Genomic DNA, 15,891 nt, shown 5'->3' on the forward strand with positions numbered 1-15,891 from the left:
TGCACAGTCTCTATGTGACTGTTCAGAGATCTAGGAAAACTAGTATAACAAAGCCAAGCAGTCCAGTAGAAAATACTAGCAAAGAGTGCAGAGACAGAAAATTTATATTTGTGAAGATATACTAACTCTCTGGAGGGAGCTGCAAGGAAACACTTCACTGCACTTCTGAAGGCTTTGGGTTCATAAACCTGAATTCTTTCCCAATGTGGAACAACTAAGCCTACTCCAAACATATCTCAGAGGCTAATAAATAATCACACTATTATCTTTTAATTTCATATCTTTGAGATAGCTAACCAGAGAGGTATACAAGCTATAAATTAAATTCTATCTTCTGAATAAGGGACAATTAACTCCTAGCTACCAAAAAGTTATCAGTCACCATGCTGTACAATGTCCTGAATATAGATGCAGTCACCCAATCCATTCAGTGTTCAAAGTTCCACTTTCCATACAATAAAGATTAACTGAGCCAGGAGGAAAAAAACCAAAACCAGAACTGTAAGCTACTATTTAGAAAGCTCACATATAAACAAAACAACAGATGTTTCAGTTTGTTTTGTGAAAGGTGGTAATCGAAGATCAGTCATCCCTGCATCAAACAAGTGCTCTAAGTCTGTTGACTGAACAGTGCTGTGACAGCACCGCCACTCCTCCTGAGAATGCCTTCTAAGTTGACTTCTGTAGGCAAAATAATCTAAGGATTGCTTTGTTTGAGATATGACTAACAAAACCTCTTGGCAGTAGCTACATCTCTGCTATTTTTTGGAATTCCAGAAACAACTGTAGATAACTAAAGAAATTAACACGCAAAAAATTAGGCATGGATGGGATGTTATGCAAATGCACGTTACGCAGATACTAAGCTATGAGAGTGGTTTGTATTTTGAACCTGGCTACCTATGAAGTGCAGCATTAGTTCACCAACTAAATCTTGCTACAGACATTGCCTTAGAACAGCAATATTACTCCTGTAAGACCGGGCATTCTGCTGTTGTGTCAGGAAAGATACTGACTGGGAATATAATAATCAAATCTAAAGTGGTTCTTTATGGGTATTACATTTTTAATTACAAAAGTGAAAGCAACTCTGATATTAGGAAAGAACATCAGAAGTCCTGTATCAAATGTCAGTAAGTTCTGCATCAAATTAAAGCAGTGAATAATTCTAGAACTTGAATAAACTAATAGATCTTCACCCCCCCAAAAAAGTTAGAATACATAGTAGAAAAGAAGTGGGAGACTTAACATTCCTAAAGTAGCTTTTGGTAGGAATGGATGCACCTGCCACCTGGATGCTAAAGTAGTATATACTTTGTAGAGATGACATGGTGGAGGAGCTACAAGAGGGGCATTACATACATCCATCAGTGGCTCAGTTCAGGGAGAAAAAAAAAAAAGAGTACAGCAATTCCAGTATCCACAAAAATTTGAAGTTACTACCTACTAGATATACACTAGATGTAATTACCTGTTACTGAATAGATTCCCTTAAATTGCTCATTTTGGACAGTATTTCCACCGAGTAATTTCTTAATATTAGGGCACTTCACCTTAGAAGTAAAAAGTTTAAGATTAGAGCTTCAAACAATTTAAATAATACATGCACTAAGTAGTCACTTTTTTGTAGGTTGTTCAATTGGCTAAAAACTTGGTGTTATATACAGCAGAAATGCATCCAATGCATTTCTGTCCCTGTAGTTTTGTCATCCATGAAACGCAAAATTATATTTGATCAGAAATATGGAAATTTTCATGGTAACTACATTTATTCACAAGGGTAGTTTTATTCTTTGTTTTCTTAGTGTACTCAAACTTTGGATGCAATATTAAAAGAACATGTCAATGATCAGAAGTCACACATAATGTGCAGATCCCAACTTCAAGTTGCACTTCTACTTGTACAAAGCGTGAGGAATCCCTACAGAATGCAGAAAAACAAATGTATGAATTGGGATTCGTTAGTGTGGTAAAAATGAAGCCTCCTTATTTTACGCATTATCATGAGAAAACTGCTATACCGTGATACATTCCAGCCTATCATGAACACTTTGAAGCCAACCAGGATTCCCCAGTATTCATCATCACTGCTCCAACCAGGAACATTTTTTTCTGAGGACTTTGTCTCTTACTTTATGAGTAAAGTACCTTGTAACCCAAGAACCAGCTCCAAATCACGGTGGAAATCCACATAGCCTTCTCTCGGCATAAAAAGCCTGGACAACATCAGCTGCTAAGAGAGAAATACAAGTGCAACGTGTGTGAACAAAATATCCAAAACTGCGAGGGTGTTTGCTCAAAATCCGGTAAGGCTGAAAATTATGACAACCATCAGCCACATTAAACACTAACCAGGCAGTTACCAAGAGACCTTGGGTGGGGGAAAAAAAGAGAGTCAGTTTAAGACCAAGTATAAAAAGCAGTAAAATTCAGAAGAGGGCAGCAGTCAAAACCTGGTCTGACACTGAGAAGATGCCCTCCTGGCCTCTCTGGCTCTGTTGAGACCCTCCCCAGCAGCCTGGAGCAGCCTGCATTCTGGCCAGTGGGCTGACAGCACAGGGTGCAACAAGCCCCCAGCACCCCTGGGGTGTCTGCACATCACCTTGTGGGGTGCTATCTCAGCAGCTGGGTGGATGAATTAGCAGAGTGTAGGGAACAGCACGGGTACGCATGCAGCTACAGCACCCACATCTCCCAAGAAGATGGACATAAATAGGGTAAGGCACTCCTAGAAGGGTGGGCTCTTATAACCCAAACCTCCCGTTAATAGGATAGAGGTGAGCATGTAACTGCAAACTTGTGGGGAAATTGCTGTAGAAGGCTATTTAGATACCTGAAGGTGTTCACTAAGGTTTTGTAAGGGTCTAGTACATTTATCTGTTATATTGCTGCTATTAATCCTGCATGTATAGTTCACGGACTAACAGTTAATTACAAGCTATGAATAAATCAACAAACCGCTTCAATTCCAACTTCATTTAAGCCAAGAGTTGTATTCCCCTATAACAAGCACATGCACTCTCTTCAGTGTTTTCTACTTCATACTGATACACAGAGGGTTTTTTCTTTTTTTTTTTTGTTTGTTTGGGGTTTTTTGTTTGTTTTGGGGGGGGGTTGTTTGTTTTTATTTTATTATTATTTTTTCCTTTTCCTTCACCTGAGGGCACCTAAGACATTCAGGAAATCAACCAACTAGCTATACAGGTAACATTTGCTTCGGTACTCAAGACTGATTCCAATCAAACTACTATGGTAACTGTAGTCCCCCAAAATAATGGCTCCAAAACCTGGACCAAAATAGATCATGTCTTTGAAAAGTGGATATTAAGTTCTTAGGCTAGACAAATGAAAATTTAAAAGGTTTAACATATATTCTAGCTTTCTTCATGTGGCTTCTTGAACAAGATGCTCTAATGAATTTAATCCACTAAATCAGATTTTTGCATCAGGAAATTCAAATTAAACACCATACGAAAGATTGGTGTGTTTCTACCCCCTGCAACGGGCAAAGTTTAGTTTTAGGTCACTTCTAGAACACATTGAAAAAAGTGTCATTCATATGTATTTCTTTTTTTAAGCAGAGTAAAAAAATACAGTTACATTTAATTTTGTATGGTTTGCTTCTGAGCTTCTGCTGATGACATTTTTATAAATTAGAGATAATCAAGAATACTTTCCTGTGTTTTAACTTCACAAATTCTCAAAGTCTTCTGAAAGTGTAGAACTGCAAAATCTAATGCCTGGGTTACAAAATGTAGGGCCTCATTATCATCCCTATATCCTAAGCAGACTTGCATAAAACTATACGTTGACATTGATCCATGACTCAGAACCTTTTGGAGGCTCAAAAATACTGATGTTCATTAAGTGTAAATGTACTACTACTAGAATTTGGTTTTTATTTATGGGCTCATAACTTTTGATTAAAAAAAATAATTATCTCCCAGAATTCTTTTTCCTTTCTTCTGTAATCAAGATTAAAGCATTCTGTATTATGCATCAGGATTTTTAAAACTAAGCTTACAAGAAACATTGTCACCTTAGCAACTACTTTTTAGAAGTCACTTACTCTGTAAGAGCTGATTTTTAACATGCACTTAGAGTTTAAAATAATTTCTACACTAGCAACTGGCATTCTTCATTACAATTTCAGAAAGTCATAAAGACTTAAATCTGAAAAAGAGTATCAAAATATTACAGAGTCTTAGTTTACTACAAACACATGTTTTTGTCACATACCTGTTTTCAAAGCAATTCATACAAATGCCATACAAAGAAAGTGGCTAGTGGAAACCAGAGTAATCTAGAATTCCAAGAAATACTACAGAAAAAAAAAAATTGCAGTTAAAAAAACACATAAAAGGCAGTTATTCACATGTAGTCAGCCTGGGAAATGAACACCTTAGCTGACAGTTGCATCCCCCCTAGTTCCAACCAACACTGCTCCAATGTCGTATTTATTACTCCCCACTTCTACTGCTCCTAAGCACTTTTCCAAGTTAACTGAATATCTGTACTTTTTTTTTTTCCAAGTGCTAGAAGAAAACTACTCTTCCACTTCTTTCTGTCCAGAAGGTACCCTCCCCTATTAACAACCAAATTCTTACCTACTTTACTGTTTATATATTCCATTTGTGGAATATGGAATCAAAGAACTGGAAATCCTTCCTTTTCTCCATAACTTAACTGAGTGCTTCAAACAAGCACAGTAGGAGCACTTCTCCAATTAACATTTACCCAGCACATTCCACCTCCTCATTCCCTTAATACATCTGACTCACAACCACCAGCTCAAGTGACTGGAAAATAACCTACTAAAGCAAAAAATGCATAAAGTTACACAGTCATTGGACACATAACTTCATAGAAACCTACATTTGGGAAAGTAGAGAGTTTCCCCTGGAAATAAGTTAATTTTATTAAAGACAGAGAGGACCTGTAGAGAGATGCAGTGTCTTGTATTAAGTCCATTGATGTACTATGAAAAAAATGAAGGCTTTCAGAGAGACAAACTCTTCTTTTAGATTTAGTCTTAACATTAAGGGTTATAAAGGTTACCAGACCACTTCTCCCCCTTCTCCCAGAAGGGTTACTCTTCTTTTCTAAGTAAAATGAAAAATGAACTCATTCCCCTTGAATAACTATGGATTAGGCTTGTTAGCAAAAGCTGGACAGAAGATTCCTTCCATCCTTATCAGGATTTTTTGTACCTTCTCTGCCTGTTTCTTATTTAAAGTCAAAGCCTGGTAGATAAAATAAACCCTCAAATTAGGCTGTTAAATTGATCTTCTAGTCAGCTGAATAGTGCATGAATAGCTGTATTTTTTAAACAGCATTTCTGTTATTTTGAAAATTTTGTATTGGTTAAGCAGTAGGAGGTAACTTTACTATCTGTATTAGTCTTTGAATCATAATTCAATAATCCCTGACAGAATAGGAAGGCTTCTGCCTACCTTGCCTATTTGGTCTGTGCCACACCATTCTGAAACTCCACCTGCTGGATAATCATCTTACAACAAGCCTAGAGAAGCTTTTGTTTCACCACTATTAATACAAAACCTAGATACAATGATAAAACTGATTGAACAGTGTACCTGATTCTACATTCTTCATGTTTTCCTTTCTACCATTCTCTGTCAGTACTACAATCAAGTGAAACCTCTGGATAGATTATTTTTTCTAAACACATCAGGTTAATTGGCCATATTCATAACTAATATCGATTTCTAGTAATGCAGTTATATACAGGAAAAGTCATAGCTTCATGTTACAGCTAAGGAGAAAAAAGTATACTTCATGCTTTTCAGCCTCTGATAGTAGAAATGCAGAAAGTAATGTGCAAATGTAACTTTTAACTAACAGATAAAGAACCACCTTTAATTTTTCAAATGCTATGAGATAAAAGAAAAGGTTAAAAAAATGCCTTGGGACTCCAGAAGAGTACCAACTCCAGAGAATGCCAATTCTAAGATAGTTAATTTGAAATGTACACATCCTTCTGAGTGCTAGATGACCCTTCTGCTTGCTGCTCCTTTCAGTAAATTAAGTCAAATCATGATACGTACATTCTGTTAAAGCTACAATGAAGCATTCAACTTTCCCTATGGCTGAGCTCTACTATTCAAATTCAGAACATTTCTAGCTTTGGGGGTGGAATGAAAAGTAATTGAATTTGAGGGCTGCAAGTGAAAGGTAGCAACCTGAGGTATTTTTATAATACAGAATTTACTTAACCACTTCCTTACACACAAGTCAAACATTCAAGTTTGAAACAGTAACTGACAGTAACTTTTTACGCATAATTTCCAACCCACAAAACACATATTAAGTTAGATCTGTGTATTTGCTGTTATTTTCTCTTATAGTATGTCTTATAAATACACTTGCCACCAAGTACTATTCTTTATTATGATCTACCGTCCTTTAGGAATAATTCAAACACAATGCAGGGTGATATACACTCAAGACCTGCAAATCATACCTCGAGCAGTCTGTGCTACTGAAATGCTGGAAGAGGCATTACATTTGAGAATAGTAATTTAATCAAAAGTTGAGAGAGCATGTATTCAGTTAGAATACTGCTCAAATATTTCTCTAGAAACAAAAAATGAACACCATTTTCAACAGCTGATGATGTAGAACAGGCAGTAAAAAAACCCCCCAAACTCTGTTGCTTGCAGATTATTATAATGTCAGAATGTCATCACAAAATAAGCACAACTGAAGACTATCTGCAATGAGAAGTTTTATAGAAGCTTCAAGACAACTATTATTTCTGATGGAGAACTATTTTTTTCCTCTTGAAAGAAGTCCATCTATTTTTGCCAGATCTCCAAATGAAACTGTTGCAGAACCTCTCTGGGCTGGTCTTGCCTAAGAAAAAAAGACGAAAAAAATAAATATGTACAGGGCTAATTTTAAATTAAAATATTTTGTAAAAAGCTTTTAAAGCATCAGTAATTTAAAAAGTAGCTTCAAAGAGAAAATAGCTCAGCTTCATGTTACCTGTGATTCATGAAACTTCCAGCCAATCATGTAGTAGATCTGAAATGTGGCAGGTACTGAGCCATCGCTATTTCCGTACATTTCTGTTAGGGCAGGAAGGGAGAGGAAAAAAGGTACACAGAACATCAGTTCTAAGAAATACTTAGCTCTCACAACATTAGAACTAAGTATGACATATTCGTCATAATGACTCTTGGTGAAAGATTTGGGACAATAAAAATATCTTATTCTGGTGCATCAACATAGTTCAAATCCTGTCATCATAATTAAGGTTAAAAGTATCTGTACAGTAATGGTATTTTGCTCTATTCCAAAATGGTTTCTTTTACACACAGGTCAGAGAAAAAGACATAGAAAATATGTTCTTAAAGTAATTTCGGATTAACTCATTACCTCTCAAATACTTACCTTGGTATATTGCAGCAGCTGCCAACATTGTCTCCCTGTGTAGCAGAGGTTTTCTATTCCAAGAGCAATTACTCTCCCCCATACCTAAAAATACGTTTTAGCTTTAAGAAAAAGAAGATATAGCACATGCCATGAGTTAAGTGTCATGCACTAATGACAGATTTTTACTAAACCATAACAAGTATAGAATCCTCTGAATCTCCCTGTAAGAGAGACCAACATACTGCACATAACTAGGTGAGTTTCTTACCTATAAGAATCCAAACCTTTTAATGCCAATGCTTTGCAATTTACAGTTTGTATTGCTAGGAATGATTTCAAATTATTACTTCTTCAGCCTGAGTCTTCCAACATTTAGGCTTTCTAGTATCATTGATTTTAAGCATAAGTGCACAGTGTTTATTCAGACACACCACTTATACGTATTTTTTTTAACACAGATAAGCATCAAAATGACTATCCCAAGAGATTTTTAATAAGAAATAAAATAGCCACAATTCTAATCTCTTTAATCACTTATTGCACCTGAATGTTTCTGCAGAGAATGAAAGTTTTATTTTCATTAAGGAGTTAGTCTAAACAACAACAGCTGATTCAGAATAAGAAGATGCCCAGAATTGCTCTGTAAATAACAACTGACTGCATAGGAATGACTACTTTACAATCCATGACAAATGCAATCAGAATACTAACTCAATTGTTAAGCATCTCAATTGTTTTTTGCATTCCTCAGCAGACTCCAATTTGAGGGCCTATTTATTTTCATTCCAAAGCAGTTTCCTGAATGTCCTGATACTTAGGGAGGCTTGCAGGAAAAGTTAGTATGTGGCATACATGTTTCTGTCTCCCTTTCAGGGCTCTTCAGCAGCTTACACTGAACAGGCTCACAAAGAATGGGAATACAAGGGAAGCAGAAAATTCATAGCAGACCATGAAGTAGCAAATCTTTGACTTCTGTTTCCCAACACACATCTGCTGACAGGCATAATCTCTTGAATCACTAGAGATCAGGGGAAAAAGTAATGCTTCCACTGTTACAATAAGCTTTATTTATTATTTATTTATATTTTTTTAAGGAAGAAATTTTTTAGAAGGGTCGTGAGACACTGGAACAGGTTGCCCAGAGATGGTATAGATGCCCCATCCCTGGAAACATTCAAGGTCAGGCTGGACAGGGCTCTGAGCAACCTGATCTAGTTGAAGACCATTGCAGGAGGATTAGACTAGATGACCTTTAAAGGTCCTTTCCAACCCAAACCATTCTATGATTTGGAGTTAAAAAAAAACCACAGTGAAACTCTTCTGTGTCTGCATCACCAATACACAAAACATTCATGTTTCCGCAAAGTATATACTTGCCTTGCAAGTCTTCCATAATCTCAAACAGCCCTGGGTAGTTGACCTGAATTTCATCAGTATCCTAAAAGAATTGAGAAGCTTGGTTTTAGAGCATATCAAGCTAAAACGGTAACATTATGCTAGCCTTCAAAGCTGCTAATGGACTATTCACCTACCACTTCTGTTCAAACTGCATATTTCTCAGAAGAATATTCTGTCTTATCATTTCTAAAAAGTTTTGGTTAGTAGCCCAAATGAAATCAAATTTTAATTGAAATGCCATTATTTTCTCCTTGGTTTTAGAAGAAACAGCAAGACTGTCTGAAGTTTTTTCAAGCAGGTCTAACATTTTCTGACGTTTTGCCAAGAAGACCATCCAAATTCTACTGGGCCACCAGCCAAAGATACACTTCAGTTGGTTTCATTAATCACAGTGAAGCTGAGAAGAGAGGCAGTCCAGGCTATTTCAGAAACTTATTCAGCAAGGTGCACAACATGCAGAAAGAAGCACTACATTACCAATACATTCATAAATAGTATTTTTTATATACCAGCAGCTCTGATGTGCTGGATTGTTCTACCTGATTGTTCTCTTATTTAGAATTACCACAGTCAGGGTGTTAAAGCCAGCTCTCGACAGCAGGTGTCCCAAATCAGAGACAGCAGTGAACGGTGATACATGAGGAGAAAATCCCCCTTCTCTCTCCAATTCTGCTAGCTGCAAAGAGCAGCGAAGCTCATACAGAGTGTCTCCCCCAAACATTGCACCAATGAATACTCCATCTGGCTTCAGAGCTTGGTGAATCTAGAACACAGAAAAAAAAATATAAAATGTTTTTTGTTATTAAGCCTATGTAACTAAGAAGTTGTTAGGACTTTTTTTTTTTTTTTTTAAATGAACTTAAAAGCAATAGTTATGCTACTTGTAACAGACTTTTAATATTGACTGTATTCCACAAGGCACGCTGCGCCAAAGCTTTTGGTAGCACTGCAAGATAACTAACCTGTCTGAAAAGAGACTATTTGTTCTTAAGAAAGAGTGAACCCCCAGTAATTACACTTACAGTCCGGAAACACAAAATGCACTGTGGAAACCTAGGGCAAAACTATTTTCAGTGGGATACTCCTAAAAAAAAAAATCCTCAATTAATGTCCTTCTGAAAGTAAGGTAGATTAAGATAGCTTCTGCTTACTTTTACTTTCTCAGATGAAGGCAGCAAAAATACTTTTTAATGGCCTGATTTAAGAGAAATGGAGGTCTTACTTTCCAGTAGTGATCTTTGCACTTCTGAACACACAACAGAGTAATGCAATTCTTATTATGTCTACCTCCACTTATTTTTAACTAGCCAGAAAAGCAATATCATTACTCAAACGCCAAGGCTGACAAGCTGCTTTCTCATCTAGTAAGTCCTAGCCCCATTCCTACTGAGAAGGCCTATAAATTCATGCTTTCTTGTTTCCTTAAGAATTGGCAATGGTCCCTGGTTTAGATATCCAGAAGAGCCGTATTACATGATCAGTTTAACAAGACAGCAAAGGCTTCAAACAGTTTACCTTACTGATTTGAAGCAAAAATCTTTTAAACTGGTTTTTAATTCAGTATTAATCAAGCTACCTTTTCTATGCTAGTAAAGGAGCCTTTAATTGACAAGTAAGAAATTTAAGCAGTTGAAGGCAGTTTCCACTAGTTAAAGCCAGTAGTCCTGACATAGGAAATGAGCATTCACAATGAAAGTCGGCCAAGAACCCCAGTTCCATCCCCTTTGAGGGACATTATAAGGTGTCAGTTATTTTTACCATGGGGGTAAAAATATTTGACACTCTATAGAACACTTAAGTTCCAGAGAAAATTATGTATTTCTTTCCAAGTCTTTCTGTTTCTTTGTTTTAAAGTACTGAAGGCATTCCAATTTCTATTATTTCCGTAACAGTAAGGTACTCCTATTCATACCAACAGGTGGTAGAATAGCACTGTAACGACTCACAAATTTGAAATAAATGAAAAAACAGCAAATTGGTTAAAATATTCCTTGCTCTTGCTCCAGTTTGAAAGAAGTTTTCACCTGCAGGAAGGCCCTGAAATAATCCCAAATCAGATTTTTTTCAGTAACAGTTTCAGTTTCCTGTCCTCAACAAGTATTCGCTTCATTTCAAAATCAAAAAGCCTTTATCTGATTAAGACATAAAAATAATAAAAGTTCCATAAACCAGTTCTAGAGAAGTTAGATTTGGAAAACTCTTGTACTACAAGTAGTAAGAGCTAACACACAATAAAAATAAATAGCATTGCCTCAGTTTACATTAGTTACTGTGATCTCAGCTATTGAGACTATAAAATACTATACAAACATGTTGTTTCACAGTTATTTATTCCAAATTGATTTGAGACAGTAAATAAATGGAAATATCAACTGATGCTCCTCAAACTACCAAAAATACTGCAAGAAATACTTGTGTGCAACATGAGCTATTTCTGTGTATCTTATTTAAAAAAGACCTGGAAATACAGAGTGCTCTGGAGGCAAGTAATGGCAAGTGTTTTTAGTACCAAAAAGCAGTTTCTTACCTCTCTAAAAGCTCTAGGAAGGTCATTCACCCAATGTAAACTGAAATAACAGAAGCATACATTTTATAATTGCACATTAAATAAAATTTAGGGAATGCAAATAATTGTTACATTATCTGTTTCAGAAGCCAAAGCAACAAACTAGTTTCTCAAGCTGCAAAACTTCTGAAATGCCTGCCTAAAAGTGATACTAAATAAAAACAAAAGTTCATAAAAATAGCTTTTTTTTGTTTTTCAGTTGAGAAGATGAAGGTCCTGGAAACTAGTTGTCAAAATGCAGGAAAGAGAGAAGGTACATGTCTTTTGAAGGAAAACAAACAAACAAAAGAGTAAGAACCATGAGGAAAGCAGTTTTTCCTAATGTACACTCATATTAACTACGCAAGTACATTTCTTACTGCTGTTTAATGGACTATTAATCTTTCTCTTCTTTTTTCTTAAAGTTACTGTGAAAAGAACATCATTTAACATCTTGAACCAAAAAATAAAATGTAAATAAATGATTAACACATACCTTAAGCTGCTAACAACAAGATCAAATGTATCTTCTTTGAAAGGAAGGCATTCCTCATCAGCTACAACACTGACCATAGGGATTTCAGATTTTACAGCGTTTTTCTAATGTTGGGTTAGAAGAAAAACAACATCAGAAACTCACTTCTTTTTGTATTATGGAATTGAAACACATTAGCATTCGGAAAGCTACTTACTAAAGCATTCTCTGCAATATCAACCTGAATAAGTTTTTCAACTGTTTCCTGAAATAGAATTTAAAAAATCTATCAAATATTTACATTTTTTTTCTAAGTTGGCATTAGTCATTTTTTGGAACGCTTACACATACTTGCAAGAACTTAGAAAGAATTTCTTCAAGAATTGATAAAAACTTTATATAAAGCAGAAAGCATCTTTTCCCCCAACGTAGTACTTTGCAATTCCTCCCAGGGAGAACAGCTGAGGTAGAAGTAGTATCAGAAAACATATTCTGCATTTTTAGGTATAAGTGCAGTCAAATATAAGCCATGGATTAACATCCAATGAAGTACCTTTACTTACAGCACGGTTCACGAAGGCTAGCCTGTTCACTGCTTAAAAGTCTCTGAACGATACTCGTCTTCAACAACTAAGTGCGTCGATCAGAAAAACAGGCATGTCCCTACTCAAGACTAAAGGTTAAGTGTCATACAACAGATAGCTTCCCTTGCACTACCACTTGTCTAGTCTTCAGTGACAATAAATATAGAAGAACAGCTTGCACAACACACATCTTTCTTTGGATGACAGCTACAGATATGGAGGGGTGGGGAGGTTACATTTACCTCATCAAGGCTCAGAGGATTGGTTTAAGTTATCGTAGAGCCCTACTTGAAAACAGGGGGATAAAGAGATACTCGTTTTAAACACTTTCAAGTACGAAGAGCGAGTACCTTGGTTAAATGTCGAGCTATGTAACCTCTTCCAGAGCCAAGATCCAAAGCAAGAGGAAACGTTCTAAAGGAGAAGTTTAGCAACACAAAACACGATCAGGACTTAAAACTATTTTAAGTGACTGCATTAGCTTTCGCCTGCCAACTTCCCAACACCTTTCCCAACTAAACACGCCGGGCATCCTTCCACGGCTACCCCTAGGAGCAGGCGCAGAGCAAGGCTCTCCCCACCAGCCAGCGTTTCTTCCCGAGGGCCGCGGCCCGCGCCCAACACCCCGCAGCCGCGGGGGCGAGCGGGGGCGAGCGGGGGCGAGCGGGGGCGGCACACGGAGCCGTGCCCCGCTTCCCCTCCCGGCGAGGCTCACCTGGTGATGTCGAACACCCTGTCCGCTATCCTGCCGCCGACCTAGGGAGAAAGCCCGCCGGTCAGCGGCGGGGGGCATCGCCCACGCCCCCGGCAGATCACCCCGCCCCCGGCTGACACCTCCCCCACCTTGCCGAGGGGGCCGCCCGGGACCGCCCCGGGCCGCCGGCCGCCGCCGCCCCCACCTCCTCCCGCAGGTAGTCGCACTTGGCGGGCTCGGCCTGCACCGCCGCCCAGTTCTTCTGCTTCCGCTTCAGCCGCCGGTCGAAGGGGCTCAGCGCGCCCGAACCCGACGAAGAGCCGGCGGGAGGAGAAGCAACAGCGGCGGCGGATCCTCCCGACGGCGCCCAGAGCCGGCGACGGCCGCCCCAGCCCCAGCCGCAGCCCGCCCGTAGGGCCGGGCGGCCGGATCCCCTCAGGGCCCGCGCCGCGGCGGCCATGGCCTCGGGCGCGCGCCCCCGGCGCATGCACGGCCTCTGTGTCCCCGGAGCCGCCCAGATCGGCCTCCAACTCCCTGTGCGCATGCGCGCCGATGCCCGCCCCCCCCCCCCCCCCTTCCGCCGGCCGCGACGTGTGATTGGTTAGGAGAGGTTTGCCCTACTGCGGTCGTCGTAGTGCCCGCCGGAAGTGGCTGCGGCGTGTCGCGGCGTGGTGGGTGGAGGTTGGGGGCCTCCGCGTTGAGGGAGCGCAGCCGGGCCGTGAGGCGGCGGCGGCGGCCGCCGCCGGTAACGGTGTGTGGGCTCGGGCCGGTCGGGCAGTGCGAGCGGGGCTCCTCACTGGGGCGCGTCCGCGGGGCCTTGTCCGCCGCTGGGGTCGGGGAGGGAGCCGGGTGTGGGCGGGGGCTGGACGCGGGGCAGCGGGCGCCCGGGGAAGGCAGGTTCTGGTGCTGCCCCGCTGCTGCTGGGCCGCGCTCAGCCTCTGCCTGCCCCGGAGCTGCTGATGGCACTGGGCTGAGCTCCTCAAAACGCTGCCGCTCTCGCTGACTTCCTTCCTAACTGGCGCTTTAAAATGCGAAGCGGCCGAGTTCTCTCGGAAGTAAAAGTCTGAGGCCTGGCTTACAGTGAAGCTGCTTAAGGTCTTGTTCCCGACTGATCGGGAATCACTTAAGGCCATATCTGCAGCCGGTATGGTCTTTTTAGTTGCATATCCGTTATCCGAAGAAACTATGTTTGGTGGCCGAGACTGTGGTGGTGACAGGATTATTTGCAACTCGTTTAAATTGCCGTATGTGCTTTTGGAAAAAACTTTTTAGGCATAGGTTAGAAGCCTTAACTTTGTTTAATTCTTCAATTTTTTTCAATTATGTATATGAATCTATCTATTAATCTGAAGTGCTTTTTTTTCTCTTATATTGTAGATGTCCAAGTCTTCAACAGCATCAAAAATGTCATCCCAAGAGGAAATACTGAGCGATGGGCGGTTTAGTTGTGTTACTAGGGATCCCAGATTTTGGGAGATGCCCGAAAAAGAACGTAAAATCAAGATTGACAAACGATTCCGAGCTATGTTTCATGACAAGAAGTTTAAGCTGAAATATACAGTAGACAAAAGAGGTCGCCCTGTTAACTATACTTCTACAGAGAACCTCAGGAAATTTTATGCCTTGTCAGAGTCTGACTCTGATCTTTCAGAGAGTGATAGTAAAGAACATACTGGGGGAAAAAAAAAAAAAAAAAAAGCTAAACCTAAAGGAGAGGCAGATTCTGCAAAACTACTAGCCGAAGGCCTTCCTAGGGAGGAGAGCAAAATAAACAAACAAGCAGGGGACCAAACATGTGGAGCTGTGACAAAACTAGATGACCTTAAAAATGAAGGACAAAAAATGTCTAAATTGAACTTGAAAGAAGACTCTAAGAAAACTGCAACAGAAATTGACCACTCTCGGGGAAGCAAGGGCCTTTTACACAAAGGGGAAAACAAGCAAGGAGGTGCATCAGGAGGAAGATCAATTTCAATTCAAAACAAGCAAAAGTCTTCACAACCAAGTGGTACTCAATCAGTTAAAGCTCCCAGGAGGGACCACTCCCTAGGAGGAAAAATAAAGGAATCAGGTTAGTTGTTCAAATAACATAGCTTAATTCTACTTGTTTACTTGAATGTTGCTGGTTTTGTTTTATCCATGGAAGATCTTTCACAAGGTCAGTCATAAAATAGCTGACTGACTCAGATTCAGTGTTGCTGAAGAATTGGAGTTCGTCAGCTCTTTATAGAACCAGTGCTGATTCTTCAGTAAGATTGTGAACATCCATGTCCTTTTAATTGCTGGAGCTGAAATTGTTGGTTGGTTAGAAAAGTAAAATGTATAGTAGTGTATACACTACTGTATTTATCAAACTGAATGGCAAATATAAGGTCTGATACTATGAAGGCTTCAGTGTATCAACGCTTGTTGACTGAAAGCATAAGGATGGCAGCATCAAGCTATTAATGTTAGAGGCCATTAGAGAGAACAGGTGACTTGAAGAAAAACTTTTTTTATATTGCTTGTGCATGCTTATAGTCTACATTATTGAAATCTAATTTCTACCTGTTGATTCTCTACATATAAATAGAGTAACAGAATAATATTTCATTAGAGTTTGAGATTGATAATACAATTGTGGGTCTAAAGAGCAATTAGATTAGATTAGACAAGCCGAAGAGGCAATACTGATGATTTATGTTGTTTGCACTTCCCTGATGTAATTTGTTCCTGCATCATTATGCATTTCAGGGGTTCAGTAAATCCATATGAAGAAAACCTGAGGTCTCCTCTTCTTTGTAAAGCATCATATGTAATT

The 15,891-nt window shown here is 39.3% G+C and overlaps 2 protein-coding genes across 10 annotated transcripts in view; one reads left to right on the forward strand and one right to left on the reverse strand.

Annotated features, from left to right (window-relative positions):
- Nucleotides 1-3,549: 3,549 nt before the first annotated feature.
- Nucleotides 3,550-13,650, reverse strand: NDUFAF5 (NADH:ubiquinone oxidoreductase complex assembly factor 5). 6 transcript variants are annotated; one of them, XM_069787552.1, is made up of 11 exons: nucleotides 13,297-13,650; nucleotides 13,113-13,153; nucleotides 12,748-12,811; nucleotides 12,031-12,078; nucleotides 11,835-11,938; nucleotides 11,321-11,360; nucleotides 9,359-9,556; nucleotides 8,773-8,833; nucleotides 7,414-7,497; nucleotides 7,006-7,088; nucleotides 3,550-6,873 (listed from the first exon to the last, which is right to left on the reverse strand). In XM_069787552.1, the coding sequence occupies exons 1-11, from the start codon at nucleotides 13,633-13,635 to the stop codon at nucleotides 6,787-6,789; spliced, it is 1,149 nt and encodes a 382-aa protein (XP_069643653.1). In that variant the 5' UTR covers nucleotides 13,636-13,650; the 3' UTR covers nucleotides 3,550-6,786. The 6 variants fall into 6 exon arrangements, with proteins under 6 accessions (XP_069643653.1, XP_069643655.1, XP_069643654.1 ...); XM_069787554.1 differs by having other exon boundaries at nucleotides 13,241-13,359; XM_069787553.1 differs by lacking the exon at nucleotides 12,031-12,078.
- A 74-nt stretch (nucleotides 13,651-13,724) lies between these two features.
- ESF1 (ESF1 nucleolar pre-rRNA processing protein homolog) overlaps nucleotides 13,725-15,891 on the forward strand; it is a 31,978-nt gene continuing 29,811 nt past the window's right edge. For 2 of the 4 annotated variants that reach the window (XM_069787547.1, XM_069787551.1), the window contains exons 1-2: nucleotides 13,727-13,836; nucleotides 14,469-15,162. In XM_069787547.1, the coding sequence (XP_069643648.1) occupies nucleotides 14,469-15,162 (694 nt within the window). In that variant the 5' untranslated portion in view covers nucleotides 13,727-13,836. Of the gene's footprint in view, nucleotides 13,843-14,468; nucleotides 15,163-15,891 lie in introns of all 4 variants that reach the window. The other 2 variants (XM_069787550.1, XM_069787549.1) reach the window with 2 other exon arrangements.

This window comes from Haliaeetus albicilla, chromosome 7 (assembly GCF_947461875.1).
Source record: "Haliaeetus albicilla chromosome 7, bHalAlb1.1, whole genome shotgun sequence".
Taxonomy (NCBI): Eukaryota; Metazoa; Chordata; class Aves; order Accipitriformes; family Accipitridae; genus Haliaeetus; species Haliaeetus albicilla.